Raw genomic sequence first — 22,954 nt, forward strand, 5'->3', positions numbered from 1 at the left:
GGAGAGAGGAGAGAGGGAGAGAGGAGAGAGGGAGAGGGAGAGAGGGAGAGAGGAGAGAGGAGAGAGGAGAGGGAGAGGGAGAGGGAGGGGAGGAGAGGGAGAGGAGGAGAGAGGGAGGGAGAGGAGGAGAGGGAGGGACGTGCTGGGGCTGGAGTGGTGCTCCCCCCACCTCCACAGACCTTAGCCCTTTAGCCGGTGCAGTGACATGGGGACAAGCCACCTGCCCCTTGTGCCCTGCGGTGCCAGTGGGGGACGTGGGGACGGTACCTTGGTCGCAGAGAGCTCCGGAGAAGCCGGGCAGGCAGACGCAGACGCCAGTGACGTGGTGGCAGGAACCGCGGCCATGCTGGCAGGGGGGGCAGGGCTGGGCGCAGCCGGGGCCGAAGAGCCCGGAGGGGCAGGCTGGGGGGGGCAGTGGTCAGCACCTGAGGGGCCCCGCCAGCCCAGGGGCGTCTGTCTCCTGAGGTCACACTTTGAGGGGCTCCCTCCTCCAGAGCTGGGCAGGCCCTGAACTTGGAAAGGCAGGAGAAGGGACCCCAGGGCAGGGGTCGGGGGGTGGCTCTGCGCCCTGTCTCTCTCTGTCTCCTCGAGCAGGGCTGGGGCCAGGCGTTTGCCCCGAGGTCTTCAGGACTGGGGAGACCAGCCTTACGTGTCTGGCACAGGGGCCCTCGGAATCCAGGGAGACACTCGCAGCTGCCGTCCTGGGGGGAGCAGACGCCCCCATTCTCACAGCTGCAGGAGGCGGTGCAGCTGGGTCCCCAGAAGCCTGGGGGACACGTGCTGTCACAGCGGGTGCCTGTTGGCGGTGGGGACACAGAAGACAACAAGGGTCAGTGGCCAGAGAGGAGGATGACCGTGAGGAGCTGATGCAGGTGGAGAGGGTGAGGAGAACCTGGACAAGGCCTGACCAATCCAGGAGGGCTTTCAGGAGGTGGTGGCACTTGAGCTGGAAAGGCCAAAGAAGGACTGACTAGGCACAGGGGACCCTGGGTGCCAAGGGCAGGAGGCAGGCTGTGCAGTGCTGCCCCCGACCAAGACATAGAACGGGGTATGGGGAGGATTTAGAATTGGGGGGGCCACTTTTGTTTCTTGACCTGGGCTGGGAGGAGCCAGTGGGGGTGGGGGGCAGGGCCGTGAGCACCGCTTGGGCCACACAGAATGGGGGTGAGGACACAGCCCCAAAATGGGAACCATCCGGGAACCACTGGCCCAAGCTGGGTCCGGTCAGCCAGGCTGGGCTCAGGTCCGAGGTGTGCTGACGCTCTGCCCAATGACCTTAGCAGTATAGACAGACAGACAGACACACACACACTCACAAGTGTGAACACGCCTATCTATGTAGTACCATCAAAGGAATGGGCCAGGGGTACAGTCCCCCGCCCCAATTTTCAACTCTATTTATTTATTTTTGCCTCCAGGGTTATCGCTGGGGCTTGGTGCCTACAGCCTACAGCTCCTGCCATTTCTTCCTTTTATTTTTTCCCCTCCCTTATTCTATTTGATGGGGCAGAGAGAAATTGAGAGGGGCGTGGAGATAGGAAGTGAGACAGAGAGACACCCGCAGACCTGCTTCACCTCTCATGAAGCTTCTTCCCTGCAGGTGGGGAGCAGGGACTTGAACCCGGGCCTTTGTGCTTGGTAATGGGCACGCAGCTGGATGCACTACTGCCCAGTCCCCTGTTTTAAAAGATTAAGGAGAGAGAGAGACAGAGACAGAGAGAGACACCAGAGTACCGCTTCCCTCTGGCCTAATCAACCAGGTGGTGCTGGGGCCTCATGTTGGCACCTAACAGGCTGAGCTATCTCCCCGGCCCGGCATGAAGGGAAGATGGGGTTGGGGGAGCCAGCACGGTGCTGCCCCCCATCCATGGGACTCGGGGTGCTGTCCTGTGCCAGGGCTCAAACCCAGGGCCTGACGTACCGTCCCACAGGGAGGCACGTGTGTGCTCTGCCTGCTTGGTACCTATTTATTTATTTATTTATTTATTTATATTTTAGACAGAGACAGACAGAAACTGAGAAAGAAGGGGGAGACACAGAAACACCTGTAGCCCTGCTTCACTACTTGTGAAACTTTGGCCCCTGCAGGTAGGGAGCGGGGGCTTGAACCCGGATCCTTGTGTGCTCGTGTGTGGTGATGTGTGTGCTACACATGGCCATGGCCTGGCCCCTGCTTTATTTTATTTTATTTTATTTTATTGACCAGAGCCCTGCTCAGCTCTGGCTCGTGGTGGTGCCGGGGACTGAACCTGGGGCCTCAGAGCCTGGGCATGAAAGTCCTTGCTCCCCACCCCTGCTGAGCCATGCACTGCGGTCACAGGAGCACCCAGAGGCCAGCCCCACAGGGTGGGTGCCACCCAGCACCTCCTACTCTGCCTACCTCAGACAAGGAGGTCAGCAGGGACCCTGGGGGTGATGATGGAGGCCCCTGGCAGGGGGACAGATGGCCTTTCTCAGCGCGGAGGGGGACACAGGGGTCCACAGGCTCTGGGGCGGGGTTATGAGGCCTGGGGGGCTCAGCTGGGAGACCCCCTTAGTCTTGGGGGCTGCAGATGAGACAGACGAGCAGACGGGGGTGTGTGTGGAAATTATGTCTGCCTTGTTAGAAGGACAAGAAGGAAGAGAGAGAGAGAGACAGAGGGAGGAGGGGAGAGAGAAGAGAAAAGGGAGAGAGAAGATAGAGGAGAGAGAGAAAGAAGCGGAGAGAGAGAAGAGAGTGGAGAGAGAAGAAAGAGAGAGGAGAGACAGACAGGCAGACACACACACACACACACACACACACACACACACACACACACACACGGGGCCGAGGAGCCGAGCTGGGCTGAAGGGAGTTTAACCTCAGAGCTGAAATATGATGGGTGTGAAGTGCTTCTCTGGGGCTAGCAAGAAGCTTCTCCAAGGCTGTGACGGGGTTCGAGCCCCTGGCCCCCAGCACTGGATGGCAGCGTCTCCTCAGCCCTCTTCTCTGTCCCAAACAGTCTGGAGCGGCGAAGCCCCAGGGGCAGCCGGTACAGAAGTCTTTCCTGGGTGCAGGCAGAGAGCGTGCAGGTTCCAAGGCCTGGGGGGGGTGGCCGGGGGGGCTGCTGAGGTCCCCCCGCCGAGCCCCTAGCCCTTAGCGCGAGCCTGCATGTTGTAAGCGCTCAACTAAACCTGGCTTGCCCAAAGCCCGGGTGGATCGAGACAGGCACAGCTGCGGGGAGAAGGGCAGAGGCAAGAAAGACCACAGTGCCTGGCTTCATGGAAGCCAGGTGGGGCCCCCGGGCATTACCTGTCCACCCAGCCAGGCAGCAGCAGTGGCCCGTGATGGGGTCGCAGCTGTCGGCATGGATGCAGTCACAGAGCTCAGAGCAGTTCAGCCCGAACGTGCCAGCCTGCAGAGAGAGAGGGAGAGAAAGGGTCAGACCCGGGCTCGCAGGGTCCACACACGGGCCTGGCCAGGAGACGGTGACAGTGCAGCCCTGGTTTCTGGGGGTCACATTCAGATGCCCCGATGGTCACTGCAAACACACTGCAGGTGACACGTGTCCCTCCTGGATCCCGAGTGGCCCCGATTTGTTCTTTGTCACCAAGAAAGAAGATAGCGACTGGTCTTTCTTTCTTTCCTTCTTTGTTTAAAAATATTTATTTTTTTATTCCCTTTTGTTGCCCTTATTGTTTTATTGTTGTAGTTATTGATGTCGTCGTTGTTGGATAGGACAGAGAGAAATGGAGAGAGGAAGGGAAGACAGAGAGGGGGAGAGAAAGACAGACACCTGCAGACCTGCTTCACCGCCTGTGAAGCGACTCCCCTGCAGGTGGGGAACCAGGGCTCGAACCGGGATCCTGACGCCGGTCCTTGCGCTTTGCGCCACTTAAAAAAAAGCGCTTTGCGCTTTGCACTTAACCCGCTGCGCTACTGCCCAACCCCCCCCCCCAAATTTTTATGTAGTTTAGCCACCGGGGTGTCACTGGGGCTCAGTGCCCGCTTGGCTCCGCCATTCCCAGCAGCCTTTCATCTTATTTATTTATCGTTCTGATAGAGGGAGGGGGAGAGACACCTGCAGCACTGCTCCACTGCCTGTGAAGTTTCCCTCCTGTGGATGGGGGCTGGGGGCTTGAACCCAGACCCCTGTGCATGGCAATGTGTGCGCCCTACTGGGTGAGCCACCACCAGGCCCCTAGTTTTTTCCCCACTCTGGATTCCGTTTCCTTTCAGGTAGAGACAGAGAGGAGGCAGGAGAGAGAAACAACATCTGGGCTTTCTCTGGTGCCACAGCCCCTCCAAGTGGTGCCGGGGCTTGAACCCGGGTCACCTGCATGACAAGGCAGGTCCCCAACCTGGTGATCTATCTCTTTGGCTATTTATTATTACTGTTACTGAAATGTTTTATTTATTTATTTATTTAGCTTCCAGGGTTATTGCTGGGGCTCAGTGCCTGCACCATGAATCCACCGCTCCTGGAGGCCATTTTTTCCTCTTTTTGTTTCCCTTGTTGTTGTAGCCTTCTTGTGGTTATTATCGTTGTTGTTGATGTCATTGTTGTTGGATAAGACAGAGAGAAATGAAGAGAGGAGGGGAAGACAGAGAGGGGGAGAGAAAGATAGACACCTGCAGACCTGCTTCACCGCCTGTGAAGCGACTCCCCTGCAGGTGGGGAGCTGGGGGCTTGAACCGGGATCCTTATGCCGGTCCTTGTGCTTCACGACACATGTGCTTAACCCATTGCGCTACCGCCCAACCCCCTATTTATTTATTTCAATGAGAGAGATAGAGATAGAGATAGAGATAGAGAGATAGATAGATAGATAGAAAGAAAGAAAGAAAGAAAGAAAGAAAGAAAGAAAGAAAGAAATGCTCTACTCAGCTCTGGCTGATGGTGGTGTTGGGGATTGAACCTGGGACCTCGGAGCCTCAGGCAGGAGAGTCTTTTGCAGTAACACTGTGCTGTCTCCTCAGCCTCAATATTTATTTTTACGGGGGGGGGCGGTTCCCGGCGGTGCAGGGGACTGAACCTGGGACCTCAGAGTCTCGGGCAAAGGAAGCCTGGGCTTTGACACATGACCTGTCTCCCGGCCGCCCCACCCTCGTCTTGTTCTAGAGACTTAGAGAAAGAGAGGGGAGACACCAAAGCATTATTCCACCATCATGGAGCCCCCAGGTTGCTGGGACCCAGGGCCCATGAGGGTGAAGTGTGAGTGCCCACTAGGGGAGGGTGCAGGGGGGCACTCACTGGGCAGGGCAGGAGGCAGGGGGCACTCACAGGCAGGGCAGGGGGCATGACCAGGCAGAGCAGGGGTGGCAGGGGCATCACCGGGCAGGGAAGGGCAGGGATGGCAGGGGGCATCACTGGGCAGGGCAGGGGTGGCAGGGGGCATGACCGGGCAGGGCAGGGCAGGGATGGCAGGGGGCATCACCGGGCAGGGCAGGGGTGGCAGGGGCATCACTGGGCAGGGCAGGGGTGGCAGGGGGCATCACCGGGCAGGGCAGGGGTGGCAGGGGGCATCACTGGGCAGGGCAGGGGTGGCAGGGGGCATCACTGGGCAGGGCAGGGGTGGCAGGGGGCATCACCGGGCAGGGCAGGGGTGGCAGGGGCATCACTGGGCATGGCAGGGGTGGCAGGGGGCATCACTGGGCATGGCAGGGGTGGCAGGGGGCATCACTGGGCAGGGCAGGGGGCATCACTGGTCAGGGGTGGCAGGGGGCATCACCGGGCAGGGCAGGGGCATCACCGGGCAGGGCAGGGGAGGGCAAGGGTGGCAGGGGACACTCACAGGGCAGGGCAGGGGCACTCACCGGGCAGGGCAGCTCGCAGGACACCCCTGTCCAGCCGGGCGCGCAGGCGCAGGTGCCGTCGCGGGGGCTACAGGTGCCGTGTGCGCACGCGCAGAGCTGCGCGCAGTCCGGGCCCCACCAGCCGCGGGGGCAGGGCAGCGAGCAGGCGGGGCCGCGCCAGCCTGGGGGGACCCGGCGTCAGATGCTGGGGGGCGGGGGCGAGGGACCCGGGGCAGGGGCGAGGGAGCAGGGAGTAGGGGCAGGGGGCAGGGGGTAGGGACATCAAGCAGGGGGCAGGGGGCAGGGGGTAGGGACATCAGGCAGGGGGCAGGGGCCAGGGGCAGGTACAGGGCAGGGGCAGGTACGGGCCAGGGCTGGGGCGTGTGGGGACCTCACCTGCAGGGCAGGTGCAGGCTCCGTCCACCAGCGAGCAGCGGCCGCCGTTGTCGCAGCTACACAAGGAGGAGCAGTTGGGCCCAAAGGTGCCCGCCGGGCAGGGGACCTCGCAGGTCTCTCCCTGGAGGGCAGTGGGGTGGGTCAGGTGGGTGGGCAGGATAATACCCCCTCCCCAGGATGCTCTGTGCTGGCTATTACTGTTTTTCCCGGTTAAGGTCTCACCCATCTGCAGGGGGGAAGCTTCACAAGCGATGAAGCAGGGCTGCAGGTGTCCCTCTGTCTCCCTCTCTGTCTCCCCCTTCCCTTTCAATTTCTCTCTGTTCTATCAAATATAAATAAAGTTTAAAAGATTTTTAAAATTAAAAAAAATATTTGTCCCCTTTTTTGTTGCCCTTGCTGTTTTTATTGTTGTAGTTATTATTGTTGTTGTGAGTGATGTTGTTGGATAGGACAGAGAGAAATGGAGAGAGGAGGGAAAGACAGAGAGGGGGAGAGAAAGACAGACACCTGCAGACCTCCTTCACTGCGTCTAAAGCGACTCCCCTGCAGGTGGGGAGCCGGGGCTCCAACCGGGGTCCTTACGCTGGTCCTTGCACTTTGTGCCATCTGTGCTTAACCCGTTATGCTACTACCCGACTCCCAGTTTAAAAGATTTATTAAGAATAGTACCAGCCCCCACCTGCAGGGGAGTCGTTTCACAGGCGGTGAAGCAGGTCTGCAGGTGTCTGTCTTTCTCTCCCCCTCTCTGTCTTCCCCTCCTCTCTCCATTTCTCTCAGTCCTATCCAACAATGATGACATCAGTAGCAACAACAATAAAACAACAAGGGCAACAACAGGGAATAAATAAATAAACATTAAAAAAGAATAAAATTTTAAAAAAGAACAGTACCAGCAAGGCTGTTCTATCAGCTGTTCTCACGCAGCAGGCAGCCTGGCAGCAGTGTGGGATTCCAGGGATCCCCCAGTGTAACTCAGCCCCATCCGCCACGAGACAGAACCATAGGACACCCCCCCCCCCCCCCCCGCCACTCACCGGCGGATGGACTCCAGCCCTCAGAGCCCACCGCAGGCAGGAGACGGGGCCTGGTGATACTGGCTGCAGAACCTGCTCACAGCCTAACACCCAGCAGCGAGGGACCCAGGGCCGGCCTTGGAATCTGGGGCTCCCCCACCCCCCACTAGTGCAGGGTCAGGCAGGTGTTTTGAGAGATAATGAGGCTGCCCAAACAGCAGAGGCTCAGCACCGCTGACTGCTCACTCAGATGCAGGGGCGCAAGGACAAGGGGAAGAGCAGCCAGCCGGGACTGCAGGAAGATGCACCCCCTTCAAAAAAAATTCTGTTGAGGTCAGCAATGGCTGACTTTTTTTTTTTATTTCTTTACTGGGGAATTAATGTTTTACATTCAATAGTAAATACAATAGTTTGTACATCCATAACATTCCCCAGATTCCCATTAAACAATACAACCCCCAATGGCTGACTTTTTAAAGAGAAAAGCAGGGTTCACTTGTCAGTGAAAGAGTAACGCAGCTGGCAGCCACCCCACCTCCTCCCAGCACACACAGGCTTCCTCCTGCCGTCACCCAAGTGGCCTTGTCAGTGGCCTGAGAATCTGCTCCTTCTGCCCCAGTCTGCGGACCAGCCAGACAAGGTGCACTCTCTGGACACACAGAAGAGACAGGCCCCATGCAGCTGGTGGCTGCAGTGACTGTGGGGAGGTGACCACTGTATAAAGGGCAGCACCATGGTGCCCGGGGTCTGTCTCCTGGGGACACAAGTCCAGAAGCATAGACACGGCTTCCTGCATGCCAGCCTCGGGGGTCCCGGCTCTCTGCCTGGGAACCCCGTAACACCTGCACTTTTTATCACTGCAACCCCTGCGGATCTGGGGAGCAGTTTTAGTCCCCCCTTTCTGGAGACGTCACTCGATGGACGCTGAGGAGGGAGGCTGTGACAACTGGCAGCTGTCTCTCCACCTTTGTTGGGTTTTTGTTTTTGCCTCCAGGGTTATCGCTGGGGCTCGGGGCCTGCACTACGAATCCACCGCTCCTGGAGGCCATTTTTCCCATTTTGTTGCCCTTGTTGTTATGCTTGTTGTAGTTGTTATTGTTGCCATAGCTGTTGTTGGGGTTGGACAGGACAGAGAGAAACGGAGAGAGGAGGGGAGACAGAGAGAAGGAGAGAAAGACAGACAGACACCTGCAGGCCTGCTTCACTGCTTGAGAAATGACCTCCTGCAGGTGGGGAGCCGGGGACTCAAACGGGGATCCTGACGCCGGCCCTTATGCTTTGCGCCATGTGCACTTAACCCGCTGCGCTACCACCCGACTCCCATTGTTTTGCTGTTTTTTTTACTTTTATGTATTCTCTTTTGTTGCCCTTGTTGTTTATCATTGTTGTTGTTATTGATGTTGTCATTGTTGGATAGGACAGAGAGAAATGGAGAGAGGAGGGGAAGACAGAGAGGGGGAGAGAAAGACAGACACCTGCAGACCTGCTTCACCGCCTGTGAAGCGACTTCCCTGCAGGTGGGGAGTCTGGGGGCTCGAACCCGGATCCTTATGCCGGTTCTTGCACTTTGCGCCACGTGCACTTCACCAGCTGTGCTACTGCCTGACTCCCTTTTTTTTTTTTTTTTAACTTTTATTTACTGGCTGGAGACAGAGAGAAATCAAGAGGGAAGGGGGAGATAGAGAGGGAGAGAGACAGAGACCCCTGCAGCCCTGCTTCACCGCTTCTGAAGCTTTCCTCCTGCAGGTGGGGACCAGAGACTTGAACCCAGGTCTTTGCACTCTGTAACACATGTGCTCTACCAGGTGCGCCACCGCCCGGCCCTGTCACCTGTTTGCAAGGGACAGGCCACCGGGCCTTGCCTTCACCCCATGTGCCAGGGCCTTTCCCAGCCGGCCTGATGGCAGTTGTGTGACATGGGCTGTCTCCTCCCTGGCTCTACCCACCCCCAGCCCCTGCCTGGGAGGAAGCTGGTTTCTGGGAATCACTCTGCACTCTGTCTTACCATGAAGCCGGGCTCACAGGTGCAGCTTCCGGTGACACTGTGGCAGCCCGCCCCGTTCTGGCAGGGACAGGGCAGGCTGCAGCCGGGGCCGTGGAAGCCAGGGGGGCAGGACTGGTTGCAGTGGGGGCCCATCCAGCCCGGCTGGCAGGTGCACGCTCCTGAGACCGGGTGGCAGCTGCGGGGATGGGGAGAGGTGGGAGGGGAGGATGTCAAGTGTGGGGGGGGCGCCTGTACCCACCTTCAGCCCTCCCCAAGTCCTGCCAGGGGGGCAGGCTCAAGGGGCCACCAGGGTCAAGTGCCCCCACAACCCAGAACTAGGCTCCTGGGGGTGCTGGAGTGGGCCTGGAGGTCACACCCAGAGGAAGAGGTAGCATTGCACTGCGTGCTCTCTGGGAGTGCTCCCTATCAAGCAGACACCAGGGCCAGAGCCTCACCTGCCCTCCCTGGGCCCCCAGGGGGAGCAGCCCAGCGGCTCTGCAGGAACAGGTGGGCCAGCCCCACGGCTGCTGAGTTTGTGCCCAGAGGGGACCCTGGGTGGTGCCCCCACTCTGGCTCTGGCAGGTCCCACAAGAGGCTCCAGCTCAGCTCCGTCCTCGAGGGCCCTTCCTGAGTCTGTTCATCTGGTCCTTCTCTGCGTCCCCCGCAAGACGGCAGTCCCTGTCCAGCTCTGTGTCCAGATTCCTGTCCAGCTCCACGCCCACCTTGATGCCCAGCTCTGTGCCCAGCTCTGTGCCCTCTGTATTGTCCCCCAAGATCACATCCTCTGAGTGAATGGATGAGAAAATGAATGGTGCAGAGCCCAGCCGAGGACGAGGGGCGGAGTCCTATGAGGAAGGCGATGGTGGCCGCTTCCCATTTCAGGGGACATCGGGGCTCAGCAGTCACAAAGTCAGGCGGACTTCACAAAGCAGGGTCACCCTCCAAGCCAGCAAAGGGACTGGGGGAACAAGGGGACTGGGGGACCAGATCAGGAGCCCCCAAACCATCGTCACTGCACCTCTAAGAATCCTTTGGTGGGGGTGGGGGTAGGGGGGACGGTCTCGACAGTGCAGGAGATAGGCACTGGGTACAGAGCTGGGCACGAAGCTGGGCACAGAGCTGGACATGGAGTTGGGCACAGAGCTGGGCATGGAGTTGGGCACAGAGCTGCACATGGAGTTGGGAATGGAGCTGGACATGGAGCTAGGCATGGAGTTGGGCATGGAGCTGGGCACAGAGCTGGGCATGGAGTTGGGCATGGAGCTGGGCACAGAGATGGGCATGGATCTGAGCATGGAAATGGGCACGGAGCTGGGCATAGAGCTGGACACAGAGCTGGGCATGGAGCAGGTGTCTCTCTGTCTCTTTCTCTCTATCTCCCCTTTCCTCTCAATTTCTGGCCATTTCTATCCAAGAAATAAAGACAATAAAATTTTTTTAAAAAAGAAGTCAGAGATGAACAAAGCCAAGACCTTTCAGGGGTGCAGGGTGGGGGGGGGTCTTCTGACCCCCTGATAATTCCATCCTGCCACACCTGCCAGCTCAGCCTGGCCATTCACAGAGGTTGTGCCTGGCTCCTGCCATCTGCCCGAGACGATGGGATTGTGCAGGGGGCCCACGTTACAGGCTCTCAAGGCCGCTCCTTTCTGTGTGTCACAAAGAGGCGACTGCCATGTGGGGGCTGCCAGCTCCTTCTTCCTATAGGCTGAGGGCTGGGCTTTCTCTGCTGCCCCGCAGGGATGGGGCGAGGAGACAGGTGGGGGGGTGTCTCCAAGGCCTTTCTTGCCAAGCTCTGCTGGGAGCTGGAGAGAAAGGAGGCCAGGCCTTGGCTTCCAGGCTCCACGTCTCGGACTGCTGGGTGGACGCTTCACGGCCTGAGCTTGTCCCCCAGTCGGCAGACGACAGACAGGGGAGGGGTGTCACAGGTCAGGGTCCCCTGGGAGGCCCGGCATGGGGTCCCCAGATCCCGCTCAGTAGCTACAGCGGAAATGGAGTCAGGGGTGACAGTCACCCTCTGCTTCCCTTGGAGCCCCAGAGAAGGGACCAGAAGGGACAGGAACTCCTGTGTCTCCGCAGAGGGGAGAGATGTCTGAGGCATCCACGCCACGTGCAGGGCTGGGAGGTGGCTCAGCGGACAGAGAGCATGCCTTGGATTCCAGCTCCGTGGCCAGCATAGGAGGGGAGGCTGTGATGGTGGGGCATCTCTCTCCTCTTAAAAAACACAATAGAGGGGGGTCGGGCGGTGGTGCAGTGGGTTAAGCGCATGTGGCATAAGGATCCCGGTTCGAGCCCCCGGCTCCCCACCTGCAGGGGGGTCGCTTCCCAGGCGGTGAAGCAGGTCTGCAGGTGTCTATCTTTCTCTCCCCCTCTCTGTCTTCCCCTCCTCTCTCCATTTCTCTCTGTCCTGTCCAACAACAATGACATCAACAATGGCAATAATGATAGCCACAGCAAGGCTACAACAACAAGGGCAACAAAAGGGGGGAAAATGGCCTCCAGGAGTGGTGGATTCATGGTGCAGGCACTGACCCCAGCAATAACCCTGGAGGAAAGAAAAAAAAAACACAATAGAGGGAGTCGGGCGGTAGTGCAGTGGGTTAAGCACATGTGGCGTAAAGCGCAGGGACCGGCGTAAGGATCCCGGTTCGAGCCCCCGGCTCCCCACCTGCAGGGGGGTCACTTCACAGACGGTGAAGCAGGTCTGCAGGTGTCTGTCTTTCTCTCCCCCTCTCTGTCTTCCCCTCCTCTCTCCATTTCTCTCTGTCCTGTCCAACAACAATGGCATCAATAATAACTACAACAACAAAACAACAAGGGCAACAAAAGGAAATAAATAAATATTTTAAAAAAACACCAATATAGAACAAGAACCTGGGTTCAAGCCCCCACTCCCCACCTGCAGGGAGGACACTCCACAAGTGGTGAAGCAGGGCTGCAGGTGTCCCTTTGTCGCTTTCTCTCTCTACCTCCCCCTTCTCAATTTCTCTCTGTCCTACCCAATAATAAGTAAATAAATATATTTTTTTAAATGGCCGCTGAGAGAGGTGGATTCATAGTGCGCGCTCTGAGTCCCAGCGACAACCCTGGTGGCAATAAAAAACAAAAACAAAATAAAAACATGGCCAAGAAACCACTCAGCAGTATCACAGTGCACCTGGTTGAGCACACATGCTGCAGTGCACAGGGATCCGGGTTCAAGGCCCTGGTCCCCATCTGCAGGGAGGGAGCTTTGCAAGTGGTTAAGCAGAGCTGCAGGACCCTCCCTCTCTCTCTCTCTCCCCCGTTCCTTCTCAGTGCAGTAGCTCACTAACTAAATGAACTAACTATACATTTAGCTTGACGTCCTGGGTTCATTCCCCGGCACGGAGTTCAGAGAGCACCAGCCATGAACACATGGCCCGGAAGTCCCCAGCCACAGCTTCTGAGAGGAGATGGAGGGAGAGACACTCAGACACCGAGGAGCACGGCCAGGGGCAGCTTTGGGGTGCACGGGGGAGGCCCCCACTCATCCCCATCCCTGCAACAGGACACACGGTGAGGACAGCAAGCAAACGGGCTTGGGTCTCAGAGGATGGATGTTGATTAGCGGCGGGGCGGGGGGGGGGGGGGATCCCGGGTCAGTGATGCAGGGGGCTCTTTCTGAGGAAGGTGGGCTCTGCAGTGCTGCTGTTCGAGGTTCGGCTGGAGGACCTCAGCGCCCACCTGACTTCCTGTGGCTCAGAGGGCTTCCCCTCCGTCTCCCTGGCACAGATGGGGGCCTAGAGCTGGGCCCCACCCAGGGAGAGTTCTCTCACGGAACACTTGGGACTCCCATGTATGGAATCATGGAGCACTCCTCCCAGCCTCAAGGCTACCGCCTCCAGGCAGTCTTCCCTGACCAGCAGCCTTCTGTAGAGCCCACCACACACAGAGACTCCTTCAATGCTGTGAGGCACCTCCCCAGATTCATCTGGACTAAGCTGCTAGCAGCTTCCCTCTTCCTTTGCACTGAAGCTAACGCCATGGTCCTGGCTGTGGTTTCTGCTCGGACGGACCACGTGCAGCCTGCAGGCTTTGGTGTTTATTGAGTGACTGACTGATGGAAGAGCAGCCAGTTTCTGGGGCCCCAGAGCCCATCTCCACACCCCTGTGGGTGTCACCACCCCCAAATGGGAACAATAGGATGGGCCAGGCCACCACCCTTGCCAGGACGGTGACCATGTGGCAGGAGTGAAGAGGGAGGGGCCGAGGCCACAGAGCAGAGAGGGGTCTGCTTGGCCCCCGACAGCAGATCCCCCCACTGTCCAGGGAGCACCCCCACTTCTGGCCTGCAGATCGGTGGAGGAGGGCACAGCTGTGGGGGCTGTCACTGCCCTAGAAGCTTCCAGCTCTCACTGCTCCCCAGCCTCCACCCCGTCACCTTTCCCAGGAAGTACTCCTTCAAGCCCTGGACCAGTGATGCAGAAAGGGACGGGGGGCGGGGGGGGGGGGCTCGAGTTGGTCGTCCCCCCAAGTGACAGAAGGCCGTCAGGCTTGGGGGTCCAGGGTACACCAGGCTGACTTTTTTCAGGAGGCGGGATGGGGAGGGGAAGATATATTTATTTTATTTGAGTTGATTTGATTTGATTTGATACAACAGAGAGAAATTTAGAAGGGAGGAGGAGATAGATAGATAGAGGGGGGGGGAGAGAGAGAGAGAGAGAGAGAGAGAGACTTGCAGCCCTGCTTCACCACTCATGAAGCTTTCCCCCTGCAGGTGGGGACCAGGGGCTCGAACCTGGGTCTTTATGCGCTGTAACATGTGCGCTCAACCAGGCGCAACACCCCTCAGCCCTTCATTTATTTATTTTTATTGCCTCGCTGGAGCTCGGTGCCTGCACTACAAACCCACCATTCCCAGTGGCCATTTTTTCCATTTTTTCTCCCTTTTTATTTTATTTGACAGAACAGAGAGATATTGAGAGAGGAAGGGAAGACAGAGAGGGAGAGAGACAGAGAGATACCTGCAGCCCTGCTTCATCACACGTGAAGCTTTCCCCCTGCAGGTGGGGACAGGGGGCTCGAACCGCGATCCTTGTGCCCTGTAATGTGAGCGCTTAGCCAGGTGCGCCACTGCCTGGCCTCTGAAAATATATTAACTTTACGAGAGAGGCCAGAGCAGCCCTTCTGCATTTTGGGCACTGAACCCAGGCCCCTCGTGCGCACAAGTCTGGCACTATGGCTACTGAGCCCGCCGCCATGCCAGAGACATACAGTCCCAGTTCCTTCTCTGGGGCCAGTTTATTTTTTGCGGGGGGGATGCATGGAGGAGGGATGCTATCCCGGATAGACCCCCCAGCACTGGCAGACACCCCCTCTGCTGTTCGTGGGGGTGTGGTCCTGGGCTGAGCCCCTTCCACAGCCAGAAGGCCAGGGCCTGGTCCGAGCCGGGTGCTGCCCTCGCCACCTGCCCCAGTTGCTGCCCTCGCCACCTGCCCTGGGTCCTACCTGGCAGTGTGGGTGCTGTGGCAGAGGCAGGGCTCGGAGCAGCCAGGCCCATGCAGACCCTCGGGGCACAGCCGGTCCCGGCAGTGGGGCCCCCGGTAGCCCGGAGGACACTCGCAGACGCCCGTGCTGGCCAAGCACTGGCCCCCGTTGTGACAGTCACAGCGCTGGGAGCACTGGAAGCCGAAGGTCCCCACAGGACACTCCTCTTGGCACCTGCAGGGGCATAGGCAAGTGGGGCTGGGACAGCCCTTCTGGAAGCTCCCAGCACTCACCCCCCCATCCCCGGCCTCCACCCTCACTGCCTCCTCCAGGAAGTATGCCTTGATTTGGCTGCTGAAACGACGCTTCTGCCACCATCTTGGCTGGATGCCAGGGGGCTGTCTGGTGAGATAGCGTAGTGGTTATGTAACAAGACTCTGTGTGCACACATGTTACCATGCACAAGGACCCAGGTTCAAGCCCCCACTCCCCACCTGTATGGTGGGATGTTTTAGGAGCAGTGAAACAGGTCTGCAGGTGTCTGTCTCTCTCCCTCACTATTTCCCCTTCCCCATCTCAATTTCTCTCTGTCCTGGGCTGTGGGAACGGTGGATTCATAGTGCCGGCTCTGAACCCCAGTGATAACCCTGACAGCCATAGGGGGGGAAGAGGGGGAGACAGAGATGCAGGCCTAATCCACCATTCATGAAGCTCACCCCCTGCAGGTGGGGACTGGGGCTCGAACCCGGATCCTTGCACAGGTCCTTAGGCTTCATACTATGTGTGTTTAACCAGGTGCACCACCACCAGGCCCCCCTCCAAGCTTTCTATGTAAATCTTGCAGAGTCTCTCTCTCTCTCTCTCTCCCCCCTGTGTCTGGGGACCTTGGTGGCCCCTCTGAGGACGAGCTGTCAGCCCCCCGCACCTGGGGTCAAGAGCCGCCTTCCCTCCCCCAGCCCGTCCCCAGGTGCAGAGAGGCCTGCATGGTCTCCCCTCAGGGGAGAGAGAGAGGACAGGGGCGAGAGGAAGGAACTAAGGGGGTGTCTGGAGAGGGAGGAAAGGCAGGAAGGAGGACGGGAGGCAGGGTGGGGGGCACCGAGGCCGCAGGGGAGGAGGTAGAGCACCGGAGAGCCTGCGCCCCACTCTGAGTCTACTCAGTGCCCCCAGCCCCCCGTCCTGGGTGATCTCAGATCCCCTGGGGGTGTGGCGGCAGGAGTCTTGAGCCCAGATGCAAGGGCGAGTCTCATTTGGGACTGGACACCCCCACCCCCAGCCCAGGGCCTAGCCCCTCCCTCCACGTTCACAAAATGGCTCTTTTGCCCCGAGAAAGAATCTGGAGATGAAATATTAACAACCTAATCCATTTCCATAATCAGCCTCTCATTTCATTTCATTTCATTTCATTTTTTTTTTTTTTGCCCCCTTGCAATTCAAACAGGTTATTTATTTAGAGAGCGGGCAGGTGGGAAGTGGGTGAGCGCGCTAATGAGTTTCTCACAGAGCCACTAATCATGGGCCTGGGGACAGAAGGCTGCTCAGAGCAGCCCTGGCGCCCACACACCCTCCCTGCAGCCGCCCAGAGCCGCAAAGCCCAGAGAGGTCTCCTCTCCTCAGGTGGGGTGAGCCTGTCACCTGGCTGACATGTCACGTGGGCGAGGGCCTTCCTGTAGCTGTCACCTCCAACACGGGGGAGGTGAGCATGACACAAGTGGACACCAGGCAGCCAGGTGCTACTGCGCTCTCAAAACTCTTTTTTTTTTTTTCTCCTCCAAATTACCGCTGGGGCTCGGTGCCTGCACTACGAATCCACCGCTCCTGGAGGCCATTTTCCCCATTTTGTGGCCCTTGTTGTTATTGCTATTGTTGTTGCATAGGAAATGGAGAGAGGAGGGGAAGACAGAGAGGAGGAGAGAAAGACAGACACCTGCAGACCTGCTTCACCACCTGTGAAGCGACTCCCCTGCAGGTGGGAGCTGGGGCTCGAACCAGGATCCCTACGCCGGTCCTTGTGCTTTGCACCATGCTTGCTTAACCCGCTGTGCTACATCCTGGCCACCAGCTCTCAGAAATTTCTGGTGGAGTTACAGTACCCCAAAGCTCTGGGGTTCAGATGACAGACCCCCACTAGGAAGAGAAGTCAAGATGATTTCTCTAAGCAATTACAGAAGCCAGACCTCCTGCCTTCTGCTCCCCAGAAAAAATGTTGGTCCACACTCCCAAAGGAAAGAATAGGGCATCTTCCAGTGGAGGGGAGGGGACAGGGAACTCTGGTGGTGGGGACTGTGTGGAATTACAGCCCTGTTATCTTACAATCTTGTTAATCATTATTAAATCAATAATAAAAATTATTTATCTGATATACAGGACATTCTATTATTATTTTAGTATGCCGTATATTTGTATATATTCATGTACAAATTCTATTTTAAAATTTTATTTAGAAAAGATGTTCTTTATCTTAAAACACTTTAAAAATATTTTATTTATTTGTTTATTTATTACCAGAGTCCTGCTTAGTTCTGGCTGATGGTGGTGCAGGGGCTTGAACCTGGGACCTTTGGTGCCTCAGGCATGAAAGGCTTTTTGCAGAACCATCATGCTATCTCCTCAGCCCATAATCTTGTTGATAAAACTCACATTACTTTTTTGGGGGGTAGCTGTGTGCCTGTGTGAAGAATCCACCTATCCTGCTGGCAATCTTTTCCTTTTTTCTTCCTTTATTTGTTAGGACAGAAAGAAAATTGGCAGAGGTGGGAAATAGAAGAGAGATTGGGGGGAAGAGGGGGAGAGGGAGAGGGAGAGGGGGAAGGAAGGGGAGGGGGAGGGGGAGAGGGAGAGAGAGAGAAGAGAGAGGGAGAGAGGAGAGAGGAGAGAGGAGAGAGGGGGAGGGGGAGGAAGGGGGAGAGGGAGAGGGAGGGGGAGAGGGAGAGGGAGGAGAGGGGGAGGGAGAGGGAGAGGAAGGGAGAGGGAGAGGGAGGAGAGGAATGGAGAGGGAGGAGAGGGAGAGGGGGAGGGGGAGTGGAAGGGGGAGGGAGAGGGGGAGGGGCCTGCAGCGGTGACTCTGGAAGTTTCCTCCCTGCATGTGGGGGTTGGGGGCTTGAACCTGGATCCTTGCAGTGGTGAACCAGTGTCTGGCCCCTGCCTTGGGATCTTGTAGACCAGTGTTAAATCAACACCTCCAGGTGGAGGGTAGACAGCATGAAGGTGATGCAAACAGACTCTCATGCCTGGGGCTCCAAAGTCCCAGGTTCAAGCCCCCGCACCACCATAACCAGAGCTGAGCAGGGCTCTGGTAATCAATCAGTTAACACTTCCTAGGTGGCAGGTTGTCAACATTTTGTTTCTCTGTGAAGACAAAATAGCTTTCTGCTTTGCTTTTTAACACCCGACTGTGGTTCTAAGTGGCTTTTGTTTTGTTTTGTTTTCTTAACCAGAAGCCTGCTCAGTTCTGGTTTAGGGCGATGCTGGGGACTGCACCTAGAACCTTGGGGCTTCGGGCACGGAGGCCTTTTTGCAGAACCACTATGCTGTCTCCTTGGCTCTGGGATTATAGTGTGATTACCGATGACCCTCAGGTGCTATGAAAGTGAAGCTGCAGCTGGAGGCCTTGGGGAAGTCGTCCCAGGTGATCTGCACGCGCGAAATTAATTGTGTGAACCTTTGGCTGCCAGATAATTGGTATCAGCTCTGGTCCTAACCCAAAACAAAAGCAAAGCCGAGGGGCAGGGAGGTGGCGCACCTGGTTGAGCGCACGCGTCACAGAGCCCAAGGCTCTAGGCCTGCTCCCCACCTGCAGTGCAGCAGTGCTAGGGTGTCTCTCCTCTCTCTGCCTCTCTTTCTGTCCATGTCTCTCCCTCTGTTTTAAAGGAAAACGAGGCTGCCCGTAGCAGTCGGTTGTGCAGGCCTGGAGCCTCATCACGACTGACCCTCGCGGCAAAGAGAAAGTCCTTTTGGTGGAACTCAGGTTGGAAATAACAATCCACTCTGAGGCTGGTAGCAATCCACTCAGGCATTTATCCAGTGAAAACTCAAACACTAATTCCAAGAGACGATTGCACCCCGATGTTCATAGCTGCGTTATTCACAGCAGCCAGAGTGGAAGCAGCCTAGAGGCCCAACCACAGATGATTGGATTAAGAAGTTAGGGGACATAGACTCCATGAAATACTACTCTGCCATCAAAAAGATGATATTGTGTCCTTTGGGACAAAATGGATGGAACTGAGGTGATGATGCTTAGTGAAATAAGTAAAGAGATGAAAGACAGCTCCCAGATGGTTTTATTCATCTGTGGAATCTAGAATCTAGTGATCTGATTCATATGAACTTGAAAAGCAAGACAAAAAGCAAGAGGCGAGAGAATTGTTTCTAAGACTTGTGAGGACTCTGGTGGTTCTCTCTGGGAAGTGGGGGGTGGGGACAAGAGCTCTGGTGGTGGGTGTGGTGTGGCGCTAAACTTTGTAATCTTATAAGCGTGTCACTCACTATTCGTCACAAATTTAAAAACTGAAGAAAATATTTGCTTCCAGAGGAATTCATCTGGGCTGGGTGAGCTGACACGGCAGTTTTGGGGGTGCAGGAAGTAGGGTGGGTAACAGTTGCTCAACTCAACCCCCAGGTGAGTCAGTGCAAGATCAAGGCTGCCCAGCTGGGGAAGAGGTGTGTCCTAGCTGGGGACAAAGCTTGCCTTTGGGGGCAGGCCAGGAGGGCTGGCAGGAGGAGGCAGCATCCCCACTAGCTGGCAGTGGACTCGAGCAACAGCCGAGGCCATTCTCACCTGTCCCCCATGTACCCAGCTGAGCAGTGGCACTGCCCGGTCACGTGGTCACACTGTCCTCCGTGGTGGCAGGCACAGTCCCGTCTGCAGTTTTGGCCAAAGGTCCCCGCTGGGCAGGGCTGGGCACACACAGCTCCCTGGAACAGAGAAAGGGGTGGGAAGGAGGGAACTTGAGGGAGGCAGCACTGAGTCCCCAACCTTCTAGCTGCTAGGATCCCTGAGGACCACCCCAGTCTCTTAAAAAGTGGACACCATAGCCACCAACTCGCAGATGCTGCCATGACACCAGCCTGACGCCCCTGGGCAGACGCCTTCCCCATGTGTCCTGGAGCCCCCCCTCCCCAGAGCCCTGCCCCACTAGGGACAGACAGACACAGGCTGGGGGTGTGGGTCCACCTGCCAACACCCACGTCCAGCGGAGAAGCCATGACAGAAGCCGGAACTCCCACCTTCTGCTCCCCATCAAGAATTTGGGTCCGTGCTCCCAGAGGGGGAGAAATGTCAGGGGAGGATGACCCCCAACTCCATCAGGACCCAGAGAGAGAAGAGGGAAAAAGGAGGGACATTCAGAAGTAGCAATAGGCACAGAGGTGACTTAGAAAGGAAGAGAGAAGGTGGAATCATAGGAAATATGGGTAGATAATAGATAAATAAAGAAATAATAGTCAGCCAGGGGCCGGGTGGCAGCGCGCCTGGCTGAGCACGTGTGTTACAGCGCACAAGGACCCAGGTTCGAGCCCCTGGTCCCCACCTGCAGGGGGAAAGCTTCACGAGTGGTGAAGCAGGGCTGCAGGTGTCTCTCTGTCTCTCTATCCCCCCCTTCCCTCTTGATTTCTGATGGTCTCTATCCATTAAATAAAGACAATAAAACAATTTAAAAAGAGAAATAACAGTCAGTCCACATCTGTGGCCTTGGAGAATCACTGCAGTTTCCAATGGAGGGAGTGGGGACACGGAACTCAGGTGGTGGGAAAAGTGTGGAATTTTACCCCTGTTATCTTATAATTTTATAAGTCAATATTAAATCACTGATAAGAAAAAAGAAATACTGAAAGTGCCTTTAAAAGTGGACTTCAGGGCTCAGTGACCCATTTCACAGATGGCAGACTGAGGCCAGTCTGCTCTTCTCCTGTTTGTTTCTTTGACTTTTATTTACTTATTGCATAGAGACAGAGAAATTGAGAGAGGAGAGAAGATAGAGAGGGAGAGAGACAGAGAGACACCTGCAGCCCTGCTTCACCACCCAAGAAGCTTTCCCCCTGCAGGTGGGGACCGGGGGCTTGAACCCGGGGCCTTGCGCACTCAACCAGGTGCACCACCGCCTGGGCCCATGCACCACCATCTGGTCTTTTAAGTCATTCCACCCCCCCCCCACCCCATGGATTCTCAGAGCCTCTCCCCTCCCCAGTATTAACCTTGTGGGGTTAACAATTAGACCCACGATGGCTGAGGAGGTGGCTCAGTGAGTAGAGCAAATGTTTTGCAAACCTGAGGTCCGAGACTTGAGCCCTGGCATTGCATGTGGTCAGAGCAATGCTCTGGTCTCTCCTGTCAAGCAGAAGCCCGTGGCCAATACGATCAGCTATGTCTGACTCTCAGGCCTTTCTCACACAGGAATCTGAAGGTGCTTCTGTTTCCTCCCACTCCCCCGTCTGCTCCCACACCGTCTGATGACTCTCTCTCTCAGAGATGAAGGATTCTCCCTCAATTAACGAATCAATTCGTTCAACACACAATTACCAAGCTCCAGTAATTGCTGTGACCAAGGACGCACGGTGAGTCAGGAAACCCCGCCAGAACCCAGCGCTCCTGCAGTCACTCGTGTCCACCGGTCGTGAGTGACAGGGTGGGGGGCTGTCAGCAGGGGGCTCGCCCCCGTCAGGCACTACAGGTGGGGGGGGCAGGCAGGGTTGGGGCAGCTGCTGAAGCCGGTGAGATGTGGGAGCAGAGGAGAGTCACTTGGAGGGGCCTCTTCCTCTGGGAGGAGCCCCAGGTGGCAGGTCTGCCTTCTTCCCGGCACCCCTCGAGGTCTAAGGATGCTGGGGGTAGAGGCTAGTGGTGGGGCTGGGTCTCTGTGGACCCGGGATCAGACAACACGTAACCCTGACAATCCCTGTGAGCCACCCTGGGGTCTGTGCTCACAACTCACTCACAGACACAGACACAGACACAGACACACACACACACACAGACACACACACACACACAACCACATATGAACACACACACTACCCGCCCACTCACTTATCCATGTACCTACCTACCCACTCACATATCCATCCATCCATCCATCCATCCATCCATCCACTCATTAATTTATTCACCTACCCAGTTACTCATCCATATATCCATCCATCCATCCATCCATCCATCCATCCATCCATCCATCCATTATCCATCCATTATCCATCCATCCATCCATCCATCCATCCATCTGTTGTTTTCGATGGGTTATGTTGTTTTCGCCGGGCTGGCTTCACGGGCAGATAACAGACGACCAGGGACTCATAGTTGAGCTGTAGGCAGTATCTCTTTATTCATGCAGGACGCAGCACAATCTAAGACGAGCTAAGCTAAACTCAAGGTAAAGTACAGTACTATTCACAATGCTGTCTTTATATATACTTGCCAAGTAAGGTGGAAACAGGATGTGACATAGAGAGGGTGGAGAGAAAAGTGACTGGTGAAAATCAGAGTGTGACAAAGAAGGGATCAGTGTGTGACAAGGAGGGGGTGGAGCAGGAGAGAATCCTATCATAGAACCACCAATGCCCTGGAGTGCTTTATGTAAAAGTGATTTATGTAAATAGACCAAAGCTTTGGATCAGTAAAATCCCTATATAGGCATATGGTTAAGCAGAAGCCAGGGGGAGGTGGCAACTACCCAACATCTCCCCCTTTCTTTTTAACTAATGGCCATTGTGGGGTGAACAGAAACGTATATCGTACAGGCGTTTTCAAAAGAACTGGCATAAGACATGGAAAACAAAATAGGAGAGCAGCAATAATAACCAGTGTGATGCCAAGGGGAGCTTTTCTTGCCTCAAAGGGCAAGGCCTAGCAGGCGAAAGGGCATTTCTTGCCTCTGGGAACGCTTCATGCCTCTGGGGGCATCTCTTGCCTCAAAGGGCGTTTCCTGCCTCTGTGGGCATCTCTTGCCTCTTGGGGCTCTTCATGCCTCTGTGGGCATAATCTAATAAGGAGGGGGAGTTTTCTGCCTCTGGGACAGAGCCTGCAGGCGAGGGGACATGGTCTATAAAGTCTCAAGGCAACTGGCTGAAGTTAGTCTTTGAGAAACACAGCAGCGTGTACCAGTAAGTCCGATGGAGGTGTCAGTCCAAAGTAGCTGACCACAGAAGAAAATGCCAGAGGATGAAACGCTGCACGTCTGTCTCGATGGGGAATGTCGGCCACCAGAATTCTGCTTTTCTGTAGAGTGATCTTTGGAGTCTGTGAATCTGTTTCTTCAGGTCGTGCCAGGTCTCATCATTGGTTTCCGGGGGCGATGTCAGAGAACAGGATCCAAATGGATTTCCAGGAATTCCATTTGAGTAGATGCTTTTTCATGTGAAGACTTTGACAGC

General features: G+C 56.4%; 1 protein-coding gene across 1 annotated transcript in view; it reads right to left on the reverse strand.

Annotated features, from left to right (window-relative positions):
• Window positions 1–220: 220 nt before the first annotated feature.
• Window positions 221–22,954, reverse strand: part of LOC103126365 (multiple epidermal growth factor-like domains protein 11) — a gene marked incomplete at both ends in the record, with an annotated part of 31,190 nt that continues 8,456 nt past the window's right edge. The window contains 8 exons of the mRNA XM_060184196.1: window positions 221–402; window positions 650–796; window positions 3,272–3,374; window positions 5,777–5,937; window positions 6,152–6,272; window positions 9,170–9,344; window positions 14,615–14,827; window positions 19,371–19,507. Of these exons, the coding sequence (XP_060040179.1) occupies window positions 221–402; window positions 650–796; window positions 3,272–3,374; window positions 5,777–5,937; window positions 6,152–6,272; window positions 9,170–9,344; window positions 14,615–14,827; window positions 19,371–19,507 (1,239 nt within the window). The remainder of the gene's footprint in view (window positions 403–649; window positions 797–3,271; window positions 3,375–5,776; window positions 5,938–6,151; window positions 6,273–9,169; window positions 9,345–14,614; window positions 14,828–19,370; window positions 19,508–22,954) is intronic.

The sequence above is a fragment of the Erinaceus europaeus genome, unplaced genomic scaffold, assembly GCF_950295315.1.
Source record: "Erinaceus europaeus unplaced genomic scaffold, mEriEur2.1 scaffold_1059, whole genome shotgun sequence".
Taxonomy (NCBI): domain Eukaryota; kingdom Metazoa; phylum Chordata; class Mammalia; order Eulipotyphla; family Erinaceidae; genus Erinaceus; species Erinaceus europaeus.